The sequence below is a fragment of the Bos taurus genome, chromosome 2, assembly GCF_002263795.3.
Source record: "Bos taurus isolate L1 Dominette 01449 registration number 42190680 breed Hereford chromosome 2, ARS-UCD2.0, whole genome shotgun sequence".
Taxonomy (NCBI): Eukaryota; Metazoa; Chordata; class Mammalia; order Artiodactyla; family Bovidae; genus Bos; species Bos taurus.
This window is the reverse complement of record NC_037329.1, coordinates 112,854,781-112,873,978: the sequence shown is the minus strand read 5'-3', so window position 1 is coordinate 112,873,978 and position 19,198 is coordinate 112,854,781. Positions and strand designations below refer to the sequence as shown.

At 42.1% G+C, this 19,198-nt stretch overlaps 1 protein-coding gene across 10 annotated transcripts in view; it reads left to right on the top strand.

Annotated features, from left to right (window-relative positions):
* DOCK10 (dedicator of cytokinesis 10) overlaps positions 1 to 12,020 on the top strand; it is a 305,001-nt gene extending 292,981 nt beyond the window's left edge. For 6 of the 10 annotated variants that reach the window (XM_059875928.1, XM_010802445.4, XM_059875925.1 and 3 more), the window contains 7 exons: positions 2 to 148; positions 2,255 to 2,465; positions 4,143 to 4,333; positions 6,194 to 6,294; positions 6,936 to 7,074; positions 8,359 to 8,434; positions 11,267 to 12,020. In XM_059875928.1, coding sequence (XP_059731911.1) covers positions 2 to 148; positions 2,255 to 2,465; positions 4,143 to 4,333; positions 6,194 to 6,294; positions 6,936 to 7,074; positions 8,359 to 8,434; positions 11,267 to 11,328 — 927 coding nt within the window. In that variant the 3' untranslated portion in view covers positions 11,329 to 12,020. 10 annotated transcript variants of the gene reach the window in all.
* Positions 12,021 to 19,198: the final 7,178 nt, after the last annotated feature.

The window sequence follows — 19,198 nt, the reverse complement described above, 5'->3', positions numbered from 1 at the left end:
GGGATTTTTTGAAGAAGAAGAAGGCAAAGAGTATATTTATAAAGAGCCTAAGCTGACAGGTCTCTCTGAGATTTCTCAAAGACTGCTCAAGCTCTATGCAGATAAATTCGGAGCAGACAATGTGAAGATAATCCAGGACTCCAATAAGGTAGGAGAATATTCGTGCAGGTGCAAAGAACTGATTTCCTTTTTTCTTCACTACATTTATTAAAGTTTTAAATTTTTGCCTGACTATGCAAAGTAAACTACCTAAGCTCTTTTGGTTGTTTGTTTATTGGTTGACTGGTGATGGGAGGGGGAGAGTCAAAAACTTTGTACATGTGTATTTGAGTAGCTTTTAGATAATCTTAAAAACAACTTACCAGCCCCTGCATCCCTCCCATGGTTTGTTTGCATTTGAATAGCAACCAAAGGGGCCCCATGATGGACTGGGAGAAAATAGCAAGAAATTATTTATTCAGTCATGGAGGTCTTCCTGGGTCATAAGAATTTGGAAATCTGCCCTCTTGTGACGGTACCAGACTTGCCAATCCCATTGTACTAAGCTGCAAACATCCAACTAACCTCCTCCCGGCTCCAGGAAGCAAACACTTACATCCTCTAATGAGATTACTCAGAATCTCTCTAATACACTTTGATTCATTTAGCCAACCTTAACTGAATACCTACTGCATTCCAGGCCCAGAACTAGGAGCTGGGGCAAACAGTCTCTTCCTTCCAGAGCTCACAGTTCACACGGGGCTAGGAAAAGGAGGATGTGTGCGAAAAGCTGGTTAAATAGAGTGCAGTGAGGTACCACAGGTGACGCGGTCTACGCCTTCAAGTCATACAGGGAAAGCTCAGGGCTGGGGCTCCCTGAACACCTCATTCATGGTTGGGTGACGCTTCACAGAGGGCATGATGTTTGAGCTGGGGATTGTAAGGTGAGAGGTAAGAAGGTATTTGCTGGAAGCAAAGGGTAGCTGAGAAACCAGCATATGCAATGATGGGGGTATTTAGGGGAAGGTGTGTTTGAGGAATGGGAGGTCTTTGAAGCACAGTTTGGATAGAAGAATGTGACAGAAGGTGGAGCTAGAGAAGATGGTTTGTACTCTATTGTATTGGCCTCTGTTGGGCTACAAAAGAGGTCTTTTATCCTTTTCCTCTTTTGCAAAGCTGGTATTTAGAAGGATATAAGATCTGGATAGAAGATTAGATTTCTGAATCTGGGCGGAAGTTGTTACAAATGTGTTCATCATTCTTAACTTGAAAGGTGCAAACTCCTTCCCCATAAAGAAGGACAGAACTCAAACCACTATCATGGTCGCCCTCCTACATGGAAAGTAGAGGCAGCTCCTAGTGGTGAGAGAAATGCCAAATTTGGTGTCAGAACAACTGGAGTCTTCATTCCACTGTGCTACCACTTAGCAGCTGGTGGTCCATCCTGGAGAAGGTGGTTGGTCACTCTGAGTCTCCATTTTTTAATCTGTAAAAATGGTTATACTTATATCCATCCTACAGTAGCATTACAAATTAATTCACAAGCCTCCTCAAATCTCTTGAATTAGATAAGCAGTGGATGGGTGAATGGATGGAGAAAGTTGGAAGAAGTTTAAAAACTCTTCAAGATGTCATTAGAAAAGAGGCAGGGAGCAGGGAGGACCTTTCGCCTCTTTTCCATGCTATTTGTCAAGGCTACTCACCAAAACAGAGTTAGTTTTAAAAGTTATATAGAATAACTTATTGCAGATTAGAGAAGGCGAGAAATTGAAAAGAAAAATGTTTGCAATCACGTGACAGGTTATCAGTTAATCTTCTAAACCAGTGAGGAACCTCCTAACACATTACAAGCCCATAGCTCATGGCTCCAGTCTAGGTAACATGGCTAATTGTAGAGAGAAAAAGAGATGTATTTCCACTCTTAACACGCTTGATTCAAGCCAAAGATGAAGATATTGAATACAGAAAAGAAAGAAAATAAAAGATTAAATAATATGTCATAGCCAAGTACTTTTATTTCAGAGCCCCAGGGACTTAGCACAGCTGGCTCCGATTTGTTCTCTGTCACCATCTGGCTGCTTGACCACAGTCCAGCCAATTACTCTTTCTGTGGTTTCCATTCACCCAGCCCTCAGATGATGTCATTGGCCATTTTCATCCAAGGGAAAAGGGACGGCTCAGAACGCCAAGCTGCAGGGGTACTGGGCTCCCCACCTTTCTTCCAGGAGCACCCCAGGCCCACCACTCTTTCTCTGCGCACAATGTGTTAAAACAGGTGAACCCCAAGGATTTGGACCCAAAATACGCCTACATCCAGGTGACCTATGTCACGCCATTCTTTGAGGAAAAGGAAATAGAGGACCGGAAGACGGACTTCGAAATGCACCACAATATCAACCGCTTCGTCTTTGAGACGCCCTTCACGTTGTCGGGCAAGAAGCACGGTGGCGTGGAGGAGCAGTGCAAACGGAGGACCGTCCTGACAAGTAAGTGCCGGTCCCCAAGTGCACGTCCCCCTGCAGGGTCCTGGGTTAGGCTGGACTCAGGAAATCAAGACACTTCAGTCTTTGCAGCGTGCGTGCATTCGTGCTAAGTCGCTTCAGTCAGGTCCAATTCTGTGCAGCCCTGTGGACTGTAGCCCGCCAGGCTCCTCTGTCCCTGTGATTCTCCAGGCAAGAATACTGGAGTGGGTTGCCATGCCCTCCTCCAGGGGATCGTCCCAACCCAGGGGTCGAACCCAGATCTCTTACCTCTCCTGCATTGGCAGGCAGATTCTTCACCACTAGCATCACCTGGGAAGCCCCTCAATCTTGCAGACAAGGACCTAACATGTGCTAACTTGGAAATGAGTGCCAGGAAGCCCAGACCTCCTCTTGTCCCTTGTCTGGAAACAAGAGAGCCTTGACAAGTCAGCCAAAACAGAAACTGTCATAGAGTTAAAGTCACTTTATCCGCCACTTCCCTTTAGATCTTCCAGTGATGATGGTCATGGTGTCTTGGGAAAGGCACTCTGAGCATTCCTCTCCTCTCTCCCTGAACCTACCCTCAGTTATTGCAGAGTCAACTGCTCTCAGAAGTATGTGCTTTGGGGACAGATTCTAAACCATTCGGGAATTCAGGTTTCTCATCTGTGAAACAGATGCAGAGGGTTTTCCTCCACCATCCCTTCCATACTATCTAGATCTATTCTATGAGCTGGTCATCCTTTCCACATTCAGTAAGTGCCTATAGGTGTCGGACAGTGTTTTGAGAATTCAAATAGATAAAACACAATTCATCCCTTCAAGGCGCTCACTGTCTGATAGGAAAAAGAGCCAAGCAAAGCAAGAATTTTAGGTGAGCCCAGCATGAGAAATGAAATGGGAACCCCCCAGAGAGGACTTTAAGGCAGACTCGGGTCATGGGGAATAAACACAGGCATCTGAATGAATGAGACCCAAGGCATCTTCAGAGGTGAGCAATCCTGGGTTTTGCAGTAGGTATGTGGCTAGCAGTCACATCCAAACTATGAGAAAACAGTCATCTTCAGTAAACTTTACCAGAACTTTTGTAACAAAAAAAGAAACTAGAACAAAGCTATTATAGTCTATGCTTGTTGTTGTTTAATCACTAAGTCACGTCCAACTCTTTTGTGACCCCACAAGGCTCCATGGGATTTCCCAGGCAAGAATACTGGAGTGGGTGGGTGGCCATTTCCTTCTCCAGGGGATCTTCCCAATCCAGGGACTCAACCTGCATTCCCTGCATTGCAGACAGATCCTTTACCACTGAGCCACTGGGGAAGCCCCATAGTATGTGCTGTTCAGTATCTATTTAAGTCACAGCTTTATTGTGACTCAATGTAATTTTTTTTTGAACTACAAGTTGTAGTGGAAACTATTGTCTTTTCAGTGTTTAGAGACTCTAAATGTTTAGTCCAGCCTTGGCAATGAGGAGATGTCACTAGTGAAGTGGGGAAGAACATGCCAGGCAAAAGTAGCTGGGAGAAAAGTAAGAGGTGTGTGAGAGCACGGCACATAGAGAAAAATGGCTCACATACATAGAGAACGTGCAGGATAGAATGTTCTGAGTGCAAAGACTCAGGGTCATCCTGATCTTCAGGGGAACCCGTGACCTTTCACTAGCCCTTGACCTTGAAATGCTCTTGTATTGCTTTTGTGCAGCAAGTCACTTGTTCCCCTACGTGAAGAAGAGGATACAGGTTGTTAGCCAGTCAAGCACAGAACTGAATCCCATTGAAGTGGCGATTGACGAGATGTCCAAGAAAGTTTCCGAGCTTAATCAGCTTTGCACGATGGAAGAAGTGGACATGATCAGACTGCAGCTCAAACTCCAAGGCAGTGTCAGTGTAAAGGTGAGCGTCACCCAGAGCTGAGATGCACATGGTCAGTGGAACCTGGTACAAAAATGATGCCCCTTGGAATTCTTTGACAAAGAGTATGAGAGACATTTTTCTGGTTTTGATACCATCCAACACCTTTATCTGAATCTTTAAAATGTTGTTTCCTTGTGGAGGTACCAAACACCTAGGGGAAATCTTTCTTAGGTTTTAGCTAAAATAAAACTTATTTTTTTTCAACTGTCCTTTCCCATCTTCTCTGGATAAACTGTGTTCTATATTCTAAATTCTAACAAATGAATTAATGAATGAATTAGCATGGCTTTTTAAAATTTGTCAGAAACAGACGTACAAAATTGTTCAAAAACAAAAATGTTTAAATGTTTATTCATTCATAAATGTGCATCAGTATTTATGTCAAGGTCCTGAGAGGAAGCAGATGGCCTGTTCACAGTGAGGAAATGAAGAGAATATAATTAAATAGACTCTTTTGAGAATGTATAAGCAGTATTTAGGAAAACCAAAGAGGGCAGGCACTTGGGGCATAAGACTGAGGGACTATCACCCTCCCCAAACCTTAAGACTCAGGGGAGAGAAGAGTTATTGGAAGAAGAGAGAGAGTTGAGAACCAACTCATGATAGACATACACAGTTTCTGCTGGGGAATTGCAAGGAGGAGGCCATGGGCCTAAATACTCTGACAGGGCTGAGACTAGGGTGCAGTGAGCAAGGCATTTCCCTTGGGCACAAAATTAAGGGAGCATCAAAAAACTCAGTAATCAAGCTAAAATAATACTTTAATGCTCCACTTCTAAAAATCAAAAGTAACTTCACAAAACCAGATTGAACAAAGTATTAAAATTTTAAATAAAGGCAGGCCAGTAACAGTGCCACACGGAGCCATGCAGGAGGCTGAGGCCAAAGGAAAACAGTACCACTGATCTTGATGCTGACCTGGCTCTCCTCTTCCCTGCCCACCTCTTGTCTGTATCCCCATGGCTGACTCAATGATAATAATTTCTTTAAAGCCAGAAGGCAAAAGAGCCATTGTTACACTCCAAATGGGACAGCTTCCCTCAGCACATGGCTGAGCAGTGGAAGGTTGAGAGGAATATGAAGAAACTAAGGCAAGTATTCTGTAGGGTCTGTCCTCTCTACCACACGGGCAGCAGCTGGTGAGCAAAGCCATCTGAATATGCCTCAAATACAGCCTTAGCTTCCTCCTTCTTTCACCTCCTTCCTTCCAGCCCCACAGTCATAGGCAAGGATCATACGCTCTAAAGAATGCAAACCCCTTCACTAATGACAGCCTATGCATGCTTGTGAGCATGACCAGGGCCTGGCATTGTGCCTTCATCCAGCAAATCTAGAAAGTCCCTCCCTGGACCAGAATCTGCCAGACTGTCCAGTGAGACATGATAGAACAGTGGTTCCCGGCGCGATGCCGAGATCACGACCACTGCATAATGTCTCTTATTAGTAGCTGTGTGTTTGCTTGAATGTTTGTAGGGGGAAAAGTGACTAGCCCAGCAAACATTTGACTTCACAGATGTTGAATGTATTTAAGTAAATAAAGATGAGTCTAGTTTTCAGAGTTATTAAGAAAATAACAGTGCTTGCCGAATTTGTGGATATCGCAAAAACATGACATGGTGGCCACACGACTGAAGTTTAGGAAGGATGGCAAGGAAGTGTGGAGTTCAGATGCGTCCTCTAGTCGCTCACTGACTGGTCTAGAGACAGCAGATAAGACAGATACAAGGGGATGTGAGAGAATTAGGGGGGCCGCATGGTGGAGGCGCCTCTTTCTAGCCATGGAGAGGACTCCATGGAGGAGATATTACCGTTCTTAGCCAATTCTCTTCTCCCCAATAGGTTAATGCCGGACCAATGGCCTATGCACGGGCTTTTCTTGAAGAAACCAATGCAAAGAAATACCCTGACAACCAAGTAAAGCTTTTGAAGGAAATCTTCAGGTAAGACTTTCTCTGTTGAGCTGTTCTTCCTTGAATTCCTTCCGACAGGGCGTCAGGAATGAATGCCCCCAGGGAGCCACTGACAGACCCTCTTCTCCGTAGCCTAGTTTATCAGCAGCCTGACTTCAAGTTGCCACTTTCTTATTTTGTTTTCTTTTAATGTTTATGTATTTGGCTGTGTCAGGTTTTAGTTGAGGCATGCAGGATCCTTGCATATGCAGGATCTTTCCTTGGGGTGCAGGAGCTCTCTGGTTGTAGTGTGTGGGCTTACTTGCCCCACGTATATATGGAATCTTAGTTTGCCTGACCAAGGATCAAACCCACCTCCTCTGCATTGCAAGACAAATTCTTAACCCTTGGATCACCAGGGAAGTCTGTAAATTGCCAGTTTCTGAAAGTGAAAGAAAGTGAAAGTCGCTCACTGGTATCGGACTCTTTGCGACTTCACAGACTATACACTCCATGGAACTCTCCAGGCCAGAATACTGGAGTGGGTAGCCTTGCCCTTCTCCAGGGGATCTTCCCAACCCAGGGATCAAACCCAGGTCTCCCACACTGCAGGCAGATTCTATACTAGTTGAGCCACCAGGGAAGCCACTTTCTAGGGTTGCTTGTTAATTTGCTTATTGCCGTCACTAAAGGCAATTTGCAGATGCGTGTGGCCAGGCCCTGGATGTGAATGAGCGCCTCATCAAGGAGGACCAGCTGGAGTACCAGGAGGAACTGAGGTCCCATTACAAGGACATGCTCAGCGAGCTCTCGGCAATCATGAATGAGCAGGTGAGGCTTTCCCCGTCTATGCATAGGAAGTGCCCATTTTATCCCCCATGCCACAAAGACAGGAAAGAGTCTCTTTCTTTTCCTGCTACTGAAATCCCTGCATTTTCACAAACACCTTGTTCCTGAGCTGTTCTCTTCCCCATGTACATCACCCCTTGTCTCAAAGGAGAGAGATCAGATTGGAGAAAAATCTGTAGAAAAAGAAAATTGAGAACCCAGATGCTTTCCAGTTTTCAGAGACATTTATCCAAACCAGACGTGTGTTGGTTTTCTAGAACAGATGACGCCTAATTAGACACCAAGAGCACTGGGTGACGTTCCTGCTAGAGTTTATTACCACGCCCAGTGCCCCTGATTCAGGACCTCACAACCTCCAGGCTGGGATGTGCAGTTCCATAGTACTCCCACTAGGGGTCTCTGCACAGTTCTCAGGAAGAAGACAGGAACTTAGGGTCCTGGACTTCTATAGTCAAGGTTGCCTCTACAGAGACTGAGCCTCTAGACGATATGCAGATTGGGATAAACTTAACCCTCCATCCCACAAGCAAGTCATTCATGATTTCAGTGTGTTCCATAAGACTGCACAAAATGTAGACATTCAATAATCACTATTTTGGGGGGTATTGAGAATCAAGTGATCAAAACCAAATTCAGTTTGTTTGGGCCTACTTCCAGCATCCATCAACCCTCACACTCCACCTGGATGTCTCTTCACCCACCAGGTGAAGAGTTAGATGTGTTCTTTACAGAATAACTGAGGGGGAGAACTTGAGCTAACCTCCCAATAGTGCCTCATGCATGGTAGCCATTCATTAAGTATTAATTCCCTCTCCTTTCCTAAAATGGAAAATGGTGTTCAGTGTTATTAATAAATAACACTGTCACAAAACATGAAATGTGTCATACCCTTCTTTTATTCTAATTAAATTTCCCTTTTTTTTTTTCTCTTCTTTTCCATCTCATTCTACCCACATTTTAAGTTCTCCATAGCAGTTAGAGAAAGAAATGGTTATTTGACTTATGTTGCAAAGAAAAAAATCTCCTGGATAGGATTTTTAGTGGAGAAAGTGTTGGTTTGGAATTGTTAAGGGGTAATGGGAATTAAATACTCAGGAGTGATGCCTTAACAGATGGGGAAATCATAAATCTGAGAGTGAAACAAAAAGAACAAGCAATGGATCTGTACATTGGAAAAGATGACTAAGAAATGCTTGTTTCCAGCTGTAAATTGCATCTGACCTTGAAACTTTGGGCAAAAATGCTTTTCTCTTTTTTTCCTGGCAGCTCTGCCGCGGTCCATGTCTATACAGCTTCTGTTCCTCTGTGTCTAGTATTTCCCTCAGTACTGTAAGCAAAAGCGGTATGTTTTTCTTTCCTTATGTTGACTCTGTCCTTTGTGGCCTTCTGGTCTACCTGTTCCTTTTCCCCAGGCACCTCCATAGTCACAAGTGTTCTGTAAAAATGCTTATTTAATTAAATCAACTTTGTTTCCATTTCAAGGTAGGTCAATATTAAAATAAAAAGCCTACTAAAATCAAAAAGCTAATTGACAACTTAGCGTTTAAAAGAAAAATATATGTCCTATCAACTTCTAAAATATATTTGAGCTCATTTGTATCCAAAATGAAGATTCATTATATCTCAAAGGGCTAAAAAAATAAAAAATAAAAAAACAGAGACAACGGCCAGGTGATTTAGAGGAAGGAAAATAACTTTTTTTCTAGAAAACTTTTGCTAACAGAAGCAGAATTTGACTCTGAGCGTCCTAGAAACTGACATAAAGAAACTAATGGATTACACAGGTCTTATTATTTAGCAAAAGAAATAGATCTGTTGGCAGGAAAGATAAACTTTCTCCTGGTCCTGAGCCTCTATAGTGATTTGTCACATAGGTTTTATATATGGACAATGACTACAGTGTTCATGATATCCTCAAAAAAAAAAATGTTTTCTTTAAAAATGTCTTACTCTATTAAATGGCCATTCCACATTTCCATCTTAGATTAAAATGAGGAAAAAATATTCACTTCTAACTCTGAAGAGGAAATTCTAGAAGAGGCACTATTTAATTGATAATTATCAACCACAAGTTTAAGTTAACCATAGCAAAACTATGTATTCTGCAGCAAAATAAGCTATCTTTATGACAAATATTGATAAGTGTCTTGAGTTGGTTGTAATGTCAGAAATAGCAAAAGATGGGGCCCTTAAAGTCCAAAGTAGTTTAAAAAGGGGGTGTAAATCTCAATTCAGATTTATAACAAAAAATGTTTGCTTCTTTCCTCAATATTTTTACTAAAAAGGCATTTGACTCTAATGTTTGGGTTGGCACTCTAGTAGAGGGAAGGGTAGTCAAATTTTAGCATAATCCTATAATGCATGAATGAGCCTTAATCTGTGACGCATGAATACCTTTACATACCTTGATACTCATCCACGTATTCTGGAAACAGATACATGTATAATTACAGTGAAGAGAGGAATTCTACCATTAAACTTGTTAACAATAGAAACAGAATGGATAGACAGACATAGAAAAACAGAAATAGAATTGATTATGCAGTTCATTCCGAGAGCGTCCAGAAAAGTCTAAGGTAAAAGGCAAACACTAAAGCCACTGCCTAATGAAAGAACCTTCAATATAAGGAGTGGGATGGAGCGGGATGAGGTAGACGCTCATGTGTAAAAATGGAGATGTGGACATGGAGCTGCTAAAGTGACAAGCAGGCAGCAATTACCTTTTCAGACAGCCAGGATGCCAAGCTATTTTATAAATGGCCAAAAACCATAAAAGCCTCTTTTGATGGAGGCCAAAGTAATACATATAACCATTGGATGAAACATAAGATGCTGATTTGCTGTCTGTTTCAGCGTTTAAAAGGATGACAGCATAGTGAAGTCAACACTGGTAACGGATAGCAAATATTAAAAAAAAAAAAAAAACACACAGGAGGGAACACATCTATTCTGTTACCATGCCAAGCAGGCCAGGTCCAAAGGCATGTTGCTTTTTGAGTTTCAGATACATTGTTTGCCAATGTATTTAAACAGAACTTGTGACACTGATCATAAGGAGAACTTATTGGTAGTATAAGGTACACGGATGCTGTGGGGACAGAGAAGCCATTCTGTCCCGGAAAAGCAGTAGAGCCAAAGCCTGGTAATGTGTAAAGTCAGTGAGAAAACCAGGAATTTTAAATATTCATTAAGCCTCTTCTGCACCAAGGTTTTAGAGGTGCCTGGGGTTTCTGGAATTGTTACTGTGTTCACATATCATTAGTTGAACAGATCTGACAGGGAAGTACAGTTAGGGCATATTAACATTATTTTCGAAAGTAAAATCAGGTCAAGGTATATATTTTTTTCCTCCTATTTCCATTAATGGAAACATTTAAATGAGGCTTCAGATGTTTTCTTTGGAGGCAGATTTTGACAATACTTATTATGACCTTTGCAAATAAAATAAAATTCCAGAATTACTCAAACACATCCATAAGATTCATTCACATTTAAAAACATATCTGATAGTTGAAGAGAATCAGGAAACTACTTCAAATCTGGTCAACATGGCTGAGATGTAGGCTGGGAAGAAAAAGCTCTTCAGATTATACAGAGTGAAGTAAGTCAGAAAGAAAAACACCAATACAGTATATTAATGCATATATATGGAATTTAGAAAGATGGTAATGATGACCCTATATGCGAGACAGCAAAAGAGACACAGATGTAAAGAACAGATTTTTGGACTCCATGGGAGAATGCGAAAGTGAGATGATTTGAGAGAATAGCACTGAAACATGTATAGTACCATGTGTAAAATAGATGACCAGTCCAAGTTCGATGCATGAAACAGGGCACTCAAAGCCGTTGCACTGGGACAACCCTGAGGGATGGGATGGGGTGGGAGGTGGGAGGGGGGTTCAGGATGGGGGACACATGTACACCCATGGCTGATTCATGTCAGTGTATGGCAAAAACCACCACAATATTATAAAGTAATTAGCCTCCAATTAAAATAATGTTTTTTAAAACTCAAGTTTGATAAGAGCATTTTCAAAATTTGCAGATTCCTTGTGGGGAAATTTTTTTTTAAAGTCAGTGTTCTGGGTTTTGCTTTTGTATTTGAAGTTATTAACACAGACCTCTCTATTATCGTTTTGTTTTATCGCATTGTGTTTTGTCCTGTCTGAAGATTACCTACCGGGACGACCCATCAAAGCGAGGAGTGGAGCGAACTTGCAGTCGAGTAATTAACAAGGCGGCTCCCTCTCTGCCCACGGTCTCTGTCTCACCCAGTGGAGAAGTTTGAGAAGTCCACAGCATCGGACACTCCTCCTTCAAGGGAACTCTGAATTTGCAGCTAATCTCGGGGAAGAGAAAGATAACATTTAATTTATTTGAAGTTTTTATGGTGGTGTTCATATTGTTTTTTACCTCGCTAGCTTGAGAATTTTGCCAGCCTCCAGATTTGCACATTTATTACAATTTTTTTTTTCCTTTGAGTGACGTTGATCAAGCCAAGCTAAATATATGCTATGAAATTCCAATGAATGTGTAATTCAAAAGCTGACTGTAAGTCTGCTGTCGGTCACATTATGTTCAATACCCAGTCCTCGCACACATATTTTGAAGGTCAAAGTGAATGTTTTTGTAACATTTAAGCGTATTTCAGATGTAAATAGAAGATTGTAAAATATATGGTTTTTACCAAATTTAAAAGAACCTTTTTAGGTATTACTTATGACAGTGCTAAAATTATATGAATAACATTTCAGATACTGTTATTAAAATATTTGTGTATGTGTACAAAAGTGTTGATAAATACTAATCTTTAAAGTTTGTGGAGTTTCTTTATTTGTAATATATGTGCTCTTAAAAGCAATGAGATGTGAAATTATGGAAGCCTTTTGTTGTTCATAGAAATAAAAAAATACAATTACTTTGCATTTGGTTCCCTCTTGAAGAGAGTTGCCACTAAAAGTGGTTCATGGGACCGGGCAGCTGCTGAATGCCTACTTATGATTTATGATGCCTTAGCAAGAAGTCAGGACAAGGACTTGAACCTCAGCAGGACAAAGATTCGAAGATCAACTGGACAGACCAGGGTTTTCCAATCCCAAGAGATAACTAGACTGATTGGAAGAAGATACATTGAATCAGAATCTTAAGGGCTATGGTAATTTTTAGGACTCTGCACAGATATTCCATTCTATAAATGTGTGGTGGGATTGCATTCCGTACCTTTTTTTTTTTGGTTGCACTGGGTCTTTGCTGCTTCGCACGGGCTTTCTCTGGTTGCAGGAAGAAGCAGGGGCTACTCTGTTGCAGTGCACAGGCTTCTCATTGCAGTGGCTTCTCTTGTGGAGCACAGGCTCCAGGCGAGCAGGCTTCAGCAGCTGCAGCATATAGACTCAGGAGTTGCAGCACATGGGCTCAGTAGCTCACCAGCTTACTTGCTCTGCAGCATATGGAGTCTTCCCAGCCCTGGGATTGAACCTGTGTCCCCTGCATTGGCAGGCTGATTCTTACCCACTGTGCCACCAGGGAAGTCCTTGTGCCTTTTTGAAGCTAGAGTTGACCACTCTTTAGCCATTGAAAGTCAGCCAGTCCAGGTCCTGCTTGCTTGACTACACATACACCCTGCACTAGACCCACAGTGTTCTACTCACTTGAAAACAAAACAAAACCAAAGCAACGGCTTTGCTGATGGGCCAGTGGTTAAGAGTCTGCCTGCCAATGCAGAGGATCTTCACGACCCAGGGACTGAACCCGGGCCTCCCACATTGCAGGCAGATTCTTTCCTGTCTCAGCCCCCTGGGAAGCCCCCCACCACATAAACCCAGCCCATATACATCAGGATTCAGCTGAATTCACACCTGTGGTGGCCACTGTGATAGGACACCCAGAGCCACCTTTCAGGGTTGAGACTCCTGTTTCCCCAGCAGCCAGCTCTCTAGGAAACTCACATTCAATGACTGGTTGATGGCAGGAAGGGCAAAGGCCTGGCCTCATTGTCTCAACTCAAGATGACTCTGAATGGCCATCCAGGCTCCCCAGCTCTGACTTGAGAGCAACCTGAGACTACATCACAGTTCATCTTCTCTCCATAAATCCTTTGAAAAGGATTCTTAGGAGACATGGACTCCCAACACATTTCCTGCATATAAATCTCCACGTCAGAGTCTGTTTCTTGGGGGAACAGATCAAGTCAAGAGCTTTTCCAGAAGCTTTGCTCACATGGACTTCTAATTCCCTGTCCTGCCTTAACACATACACCCATGTCATCCATTTTTCTCCCCTTGATTATGTTGTCAGTTATCATTTCACATGTCTGCGTGTTCTTTCCAACCATGTCAGGGCCGGCTTGAAGGAAGATTATGTCTTGATCTGCTCTGCAGTCTTGGCAATTCAAATTATTGCCCTGAACTTCAGAGTTTTGGAGTCATTTCTCAAACTTGTGTTGGAATGGAGCCGTTCCAGAGAAAATGCTAGGGCAGGGAAAGGGGAGCCAAGGCGGAAAGAGTAGATTGTGGGAGGATGGATTTGGAGCTAGAAGTCACTGTCCGAACAAGTGTCCGTGAATCTCTTCTATAAGGAGATGTACGTTTTTTTAAATAATCAGCGTTGACTGCTTTTGGTTTGTTTTCAGTTCTCAGCCTTAGCAGGGTTTGCCACTGAAGTATTTGGCACTGGATACGTACATCTGTGGAGCAAACTCAGGCAGCATTATTAACAATGTGATCTTTTCATTTGGAAGCTACCCAACTCCTCTCTGCTCCCAGCTCCTCTGTATCTTCGTGCCTCCCCATCGCCCAGTGACCTAATGTCGCCTCCCCACGGTCCCTGCTCCAGCCCTCCACCCAGTCTTGTCTTCCTCAAGCAGAATCCCCACCCCTTCTCCATCTCCGTTTGTCTTGCTTCCAGATGGATTCCAGTTCAAATACCACTTCCAGTCAAAACGAAGCTGTTGGGAATTCTCTGGTGGTTCGGTGGTTAGAACTCAAGAGTTTTCACTGCCGAGGGCATGGGTTCGATCCGTGGTCAGATGACTAAGATCCCACAAACCACTGGATTGAGGATTATGTGAGACCACCTCTAGTCCCAGAAGGTATGGGCAACTGACCAGACACCGGACAGGTGAGAGCAGTGCTGTGCTGTGATTTTCGCATTCCTGCGTGAAACCTGCTGAAACACTAACACCAAGCTGCCTCAAACTATTGATCCAACGACTGATCGAAGGAAGAAGTGGTATGGTTTCCTGGGGAAATTGGTATCCTCAGAGGACAATCTTTCACTCAAAAGAATGAATTTTGAATTGATGAAATTTTAGGTCTTCAGATAGTCTGCCAGTAAAGTTCTTCCTCAACCCACATCCCTCTCCACCATCTCACTAAACTAGCCATCATCTCTATCTAGGATATTCAGTTAAATTGCATCTAAGTGAAGTAATAAATGTGTTACAAAGAGCCATACCTGGTTAAGATCTGAAGTCTCAGATATGTTCTTGGGCCAACCACTTTAGCTGTCTGAGAGAGGGCCATGATTGCTACTGAACAAGTGGTTCTGAAAATTAAATGCAAAACACAGCCATTTTGGGGTACTTTGTAGAGCAGCAGCAGCAGAGTGATATACATAGACAGCATATGTTCATTGAAATTTTTCAATTAGCAATCCTACCAGGTCACCCTATTTTCCCACACCATTCCAAAACAATCAGCATCTGATTCTTCTGATTCTCAAACAACAATCAAAGTCTGATGGCTACTGAGAGAGCCACCTGTATATAATGTGAAGAGGAAAATTCTGATAATGTGAGAAAGTTTGTCTGGGATCTTGAATTTTCTAAGGGTGAGAAGAAGTTTAAGAAGAGCTAAGAGTTGGCATCTGAGAACTCTGTAGGAGTGTCCTTTGCAACTCTGCCCTGGTTATGTACTGAGATTGAACAAGGAAATCCACGGTCTACTTTAGACAAAGAGTCCCATCCCAACCAGAAGTACCTTTGCCTGTGACGGAACAGGATAAGCGTCAAATTACTTAAAAGCACATGAGAGGAAGTGCTGTGAAGAGAACAGATAGGCAGATATATATATGTCTGGGTTCAGAACATGGGTGAGTAAAGTGTTCCAGGTGAATAATTGAGATGGGGAGACACTAGCAAGATAAAGAAATTCCCATGAAAGCTCTAAACTCCTGCACCTTGACGTTCTTGTAGGGAATGCATGTGGTTGGGGAGGGGAGGAAAGAGAGGAGTAATTTGATGGAGAGATCATAAATCACAAATCTCAAGAGAGACGCTACAGCGAGCACATAAAGTTGATCTGAGAGGGATAAGAAGGGAGAGATAAATCAAAACATGCCCAAATGGAGTTCACAAAGGTCATTTGGAGAAGGTAATGGTGATTGAGCCTGAGTAATTGAGCAAAGGTTTACAAAGAATAGCTTTAAATAACACTAATGTCAAGGATTCTCCAGAGGAATCTGCTTGCAATTTTCTTACATCATTAATATTAATACCCAACTATAAAGCCATTGTTTCTTGGATGTATTCCTAATGTATGAAGAATATTTGTATTTAAAAGCTCATGACTTTCTTTGTATTTCATCAAAGGCCACACAACTGTAACTATTAAATCCAAGGTAGGTGGACATTTCTAAAGTTATAAATAAGACAGTGTGGGATTTGCAGGATTATTTTATTGAACAGAATGGCCCAAGAATGAGGGTCTGTTTCATAATACTTGCATGAAATTTAGAGGGTTCCTTTAGATTTCTATGGGACTTCCCTTATGCCATATTATTTTTCCCTTTGATGAGCAATTATTTTAAGAAATAAAGAATAAAAGTAAAGTTCTACAAATCAAGTCAAATCAATTTAATGACAACAACCAAAAGGAATTTTTGCTTTTTAACAAAAGTCAAGTAAAATGGAAATCTAGCTTGAAGACTCTGGAGTGTTCTACAAAAATATTTCCAGTTAGTGTCCCAGGCCAAGGCAGAGGCCTTTCACCACCTCAGCTCAAAAACACCCCTTTGGATTCCGAAAGTCAAATTGACCCATCACATTCTATCTAGCGGTTTCCACGTTTCAGCCTCTCCCTCTAAACAGCTGATTAAAAGACATTGCTGCTGGAGGTTTATTGGCTCTGTGTGTGTGTGTGTGTGTGTGTGTGTGTGTGTTTTCAGTTGTGTCTGACTCTTTGTGACCCCAAGGACTATAGCCAAACAAGGCTCCTCTGTCCATGGACTCTTCCAGATAAGAATACTGGAGTGGGTTGCCATTTCCTTTTCCAGGGATTCTTCCCAACCCAGGGATGAAACCCACATTTCTTGCATCTCCTGCATTGGCAGGTGGATTCTTTACCCCTGAACCACCAGGGAAGCCCATTAATTTGGATATTTCTAAGCCAAAGGATTCGGGAGGTGTATGTGGCCACTTATTTTGCCTTCAACATCTAGAAGGGCTGAAAATAAGAGTCCTTTTCAGAAAGAAACTGTTTCCATTAGGATTCTAAGCCCAAGAATTGCAGATGATTATTCAAAACAATCTATACCTTTTTTTTTTTTTTTTTTGAGGGACCTTGATTCTGATACTACGGATTTTTATTGTTACTACTGGGAAAAATTGAGAATGGACAGTATAGTAAGTCCCCTACATACGAACCTACGAGTTTCAAACTTTCAAACATGTGGACGTGAGTTCCCATGTCCAGTCACATTAAGTTAGTTCACATGTCCGGTGTACATTGTCACTTGCGTGCATCCTCTACAAATGGTTGTGCTTTTGTGTACTTTGCTGCACAATACTATATAAAGTACAGTAGTACAGTACGTCATGTATTTATTTCAAGCCCAGAACCTACACCATCAACATCAAGTGTGAGTGAAATCGCAGCTTGCCCCCCATCTCCTATTGCTGAAGATCTTTCAGCTCTACCATTTCCCACCTCCTCTCGGTGACTCTTCCTGCCTATTCACTCAATGCCAGCCCTTTTACGCCATTGTTGTACTCTTCTACTGTGATTTTCAAGGTATTACAACATTAAAAGTATTTTCTTTATTTTTCGAGTTTGCTTTTGGCGTATTATTTGTATGGAAAGTGTTATATACCTATTACAGCACAGTAGTTTAGAGCCGATTGAATTTGGATACCTAGGCTAACTTTGTCCGACTTACTAACAAATTTGACTTACAAACATGGTCTGAGAACAGAACTTGTTGGCATGTAGGGGACTTACTGTAACAGTCTTTTATAAACTCACTTCCTTCCACAGTGTAACTTGAGTGTGTAACTGTGCTAACAGAGACTCTCTTCAAAGAAGCAAAATGTCTTTCTCCATCTTCCTTTCCCATCTTACTTCTGGTCCTGCTCAGAGTGAGTCAGAGCCCCAAGAGGGGTGTCACATCCCAGAAATGGGGATTTCCTAACATCACACATTTGGTGAGAATGAAATGATATGTTTTAAAAATGCGTGCAACAGAAATGAATCTAGCCCAGAAGAGTAAGCCAAAACTTCCCTGACTCCCAGGCAGATCACCAGCCCTGGGGAGCCTGAGGTTTCCCATTTTCTCCCATACGATGAGGCATCTGTTTGTTTCTGGAGCATATCATGGCAACATTGTTTTACACCTCTCAAAATAGCTTCCATTTGGCTGCAGTCGTAATGTGCATCATTAAAAGTGGGATTTTCATATCAAGTTGTCGATAAGATAACAAGATGTCTTAAATTTGAACACTAAGTTTTAATATTCTGGTTACTGTTGATTTTTTCCACTCATCAAATATGCAGTTTTTGTACTCCTTTCAACAGAATCTGAGAAAGAGTGTTTTTGGCAAAAATGCAGGACCCTTGGAGGGTGGTGTAGCTGCAATTCAGTTCCTTCTTCTGGAGGAAGAAACAGCTCATGGCTGGAACTAGAGACAATTGCCTCATTATTTCAACTCAGAAACGGCCTTAAGTGCAGTGTTAATCTTAGGCAAAGTCTATGCTTTATCTTCTAATCAGTTTCATCTCTTTATTGGAATTAGCAACTTCTTGGTTTGTCTATGTAACATATCAGATGATAGTCCCTTTGAAGTATAAATATTAACACCACAGTATCTTTTTAAGAATTAGGAAATAATGTTTTCCTTGTTAGAATTTCCCACTTATATTTTCTGTACTGTGATATCTTAACAACTGAATATCAATTAAAATTGGATCTGAATAGCAGTCCATTGCCAAGGATCAGCAGCAAACAACCTCCTCCTGGACTCATAGAGCTAAGATGTTGCATGATTCTAGAGTAATCAAAAAACAAATCTATAGATGGAGACAGAAAACAAATAGCTGAATCCAAGCATGGAACTCCTTGAAAGCCAGGTTTGCATCTTGTTTACCTTTGTGTTTCAGAGGCCCAGAAAAGCACCTGGCAGAGAGAAGGGTTTCAGTCAACACCAGCTAATACACGGGTGAATGGATGAGCAAGTGAATCAAGAAAACTCTCAAGGTTAACTCCCTTGAACAATGTCACACTGACTATGTGCTAAGTCACTTCAGTCATGTCTGACTCTTTGCAACCTCATGGACTGTAGCCCGCCAGGCTCCTCTATCCATGGAATTCTCCTGGCAAGAGTACCGGAGTGGGTTACCATGCCCTTCTCCAGGGGAATCTTCCTGACCCAGGGATCAAACCCAGATCTCTTATGTCTCCTGGGTTGCAGCTGGGTTCTTTACCACTTGTGCCACCTGGGATGCCCTAATGACGCTTCAGTTTCCCTGCTGCTGCTGCTGCTAGGTCGACCAGTCATGTCTGACTCTGTGCGACCCCATAGACTGCAGCCTACCAGGCTCCTCCATCCATGGGATTTTCCAGGCAAGAGTACTGGAGTGAGGTGCCATTGCCTTCTCCGTCAGTTTCCCTACTCATACCATATTAAATCAGAAGGCATAGTGGTCTTTAGCATCGGCTCCAGAGCAAATATAGAACCTCAGCTCCACTACTAATTGCCTGTGTTAAGCATCCTCAGTTTATTATCTATGTCTCAGCTTTATCATCTGTAAAATGGCAATAATAAATATGCCAATTTTGCAGGGTTATTAAGAGGATTAAAAAAAAGAATAGGAAAAAAAAAAACTTAGCACAT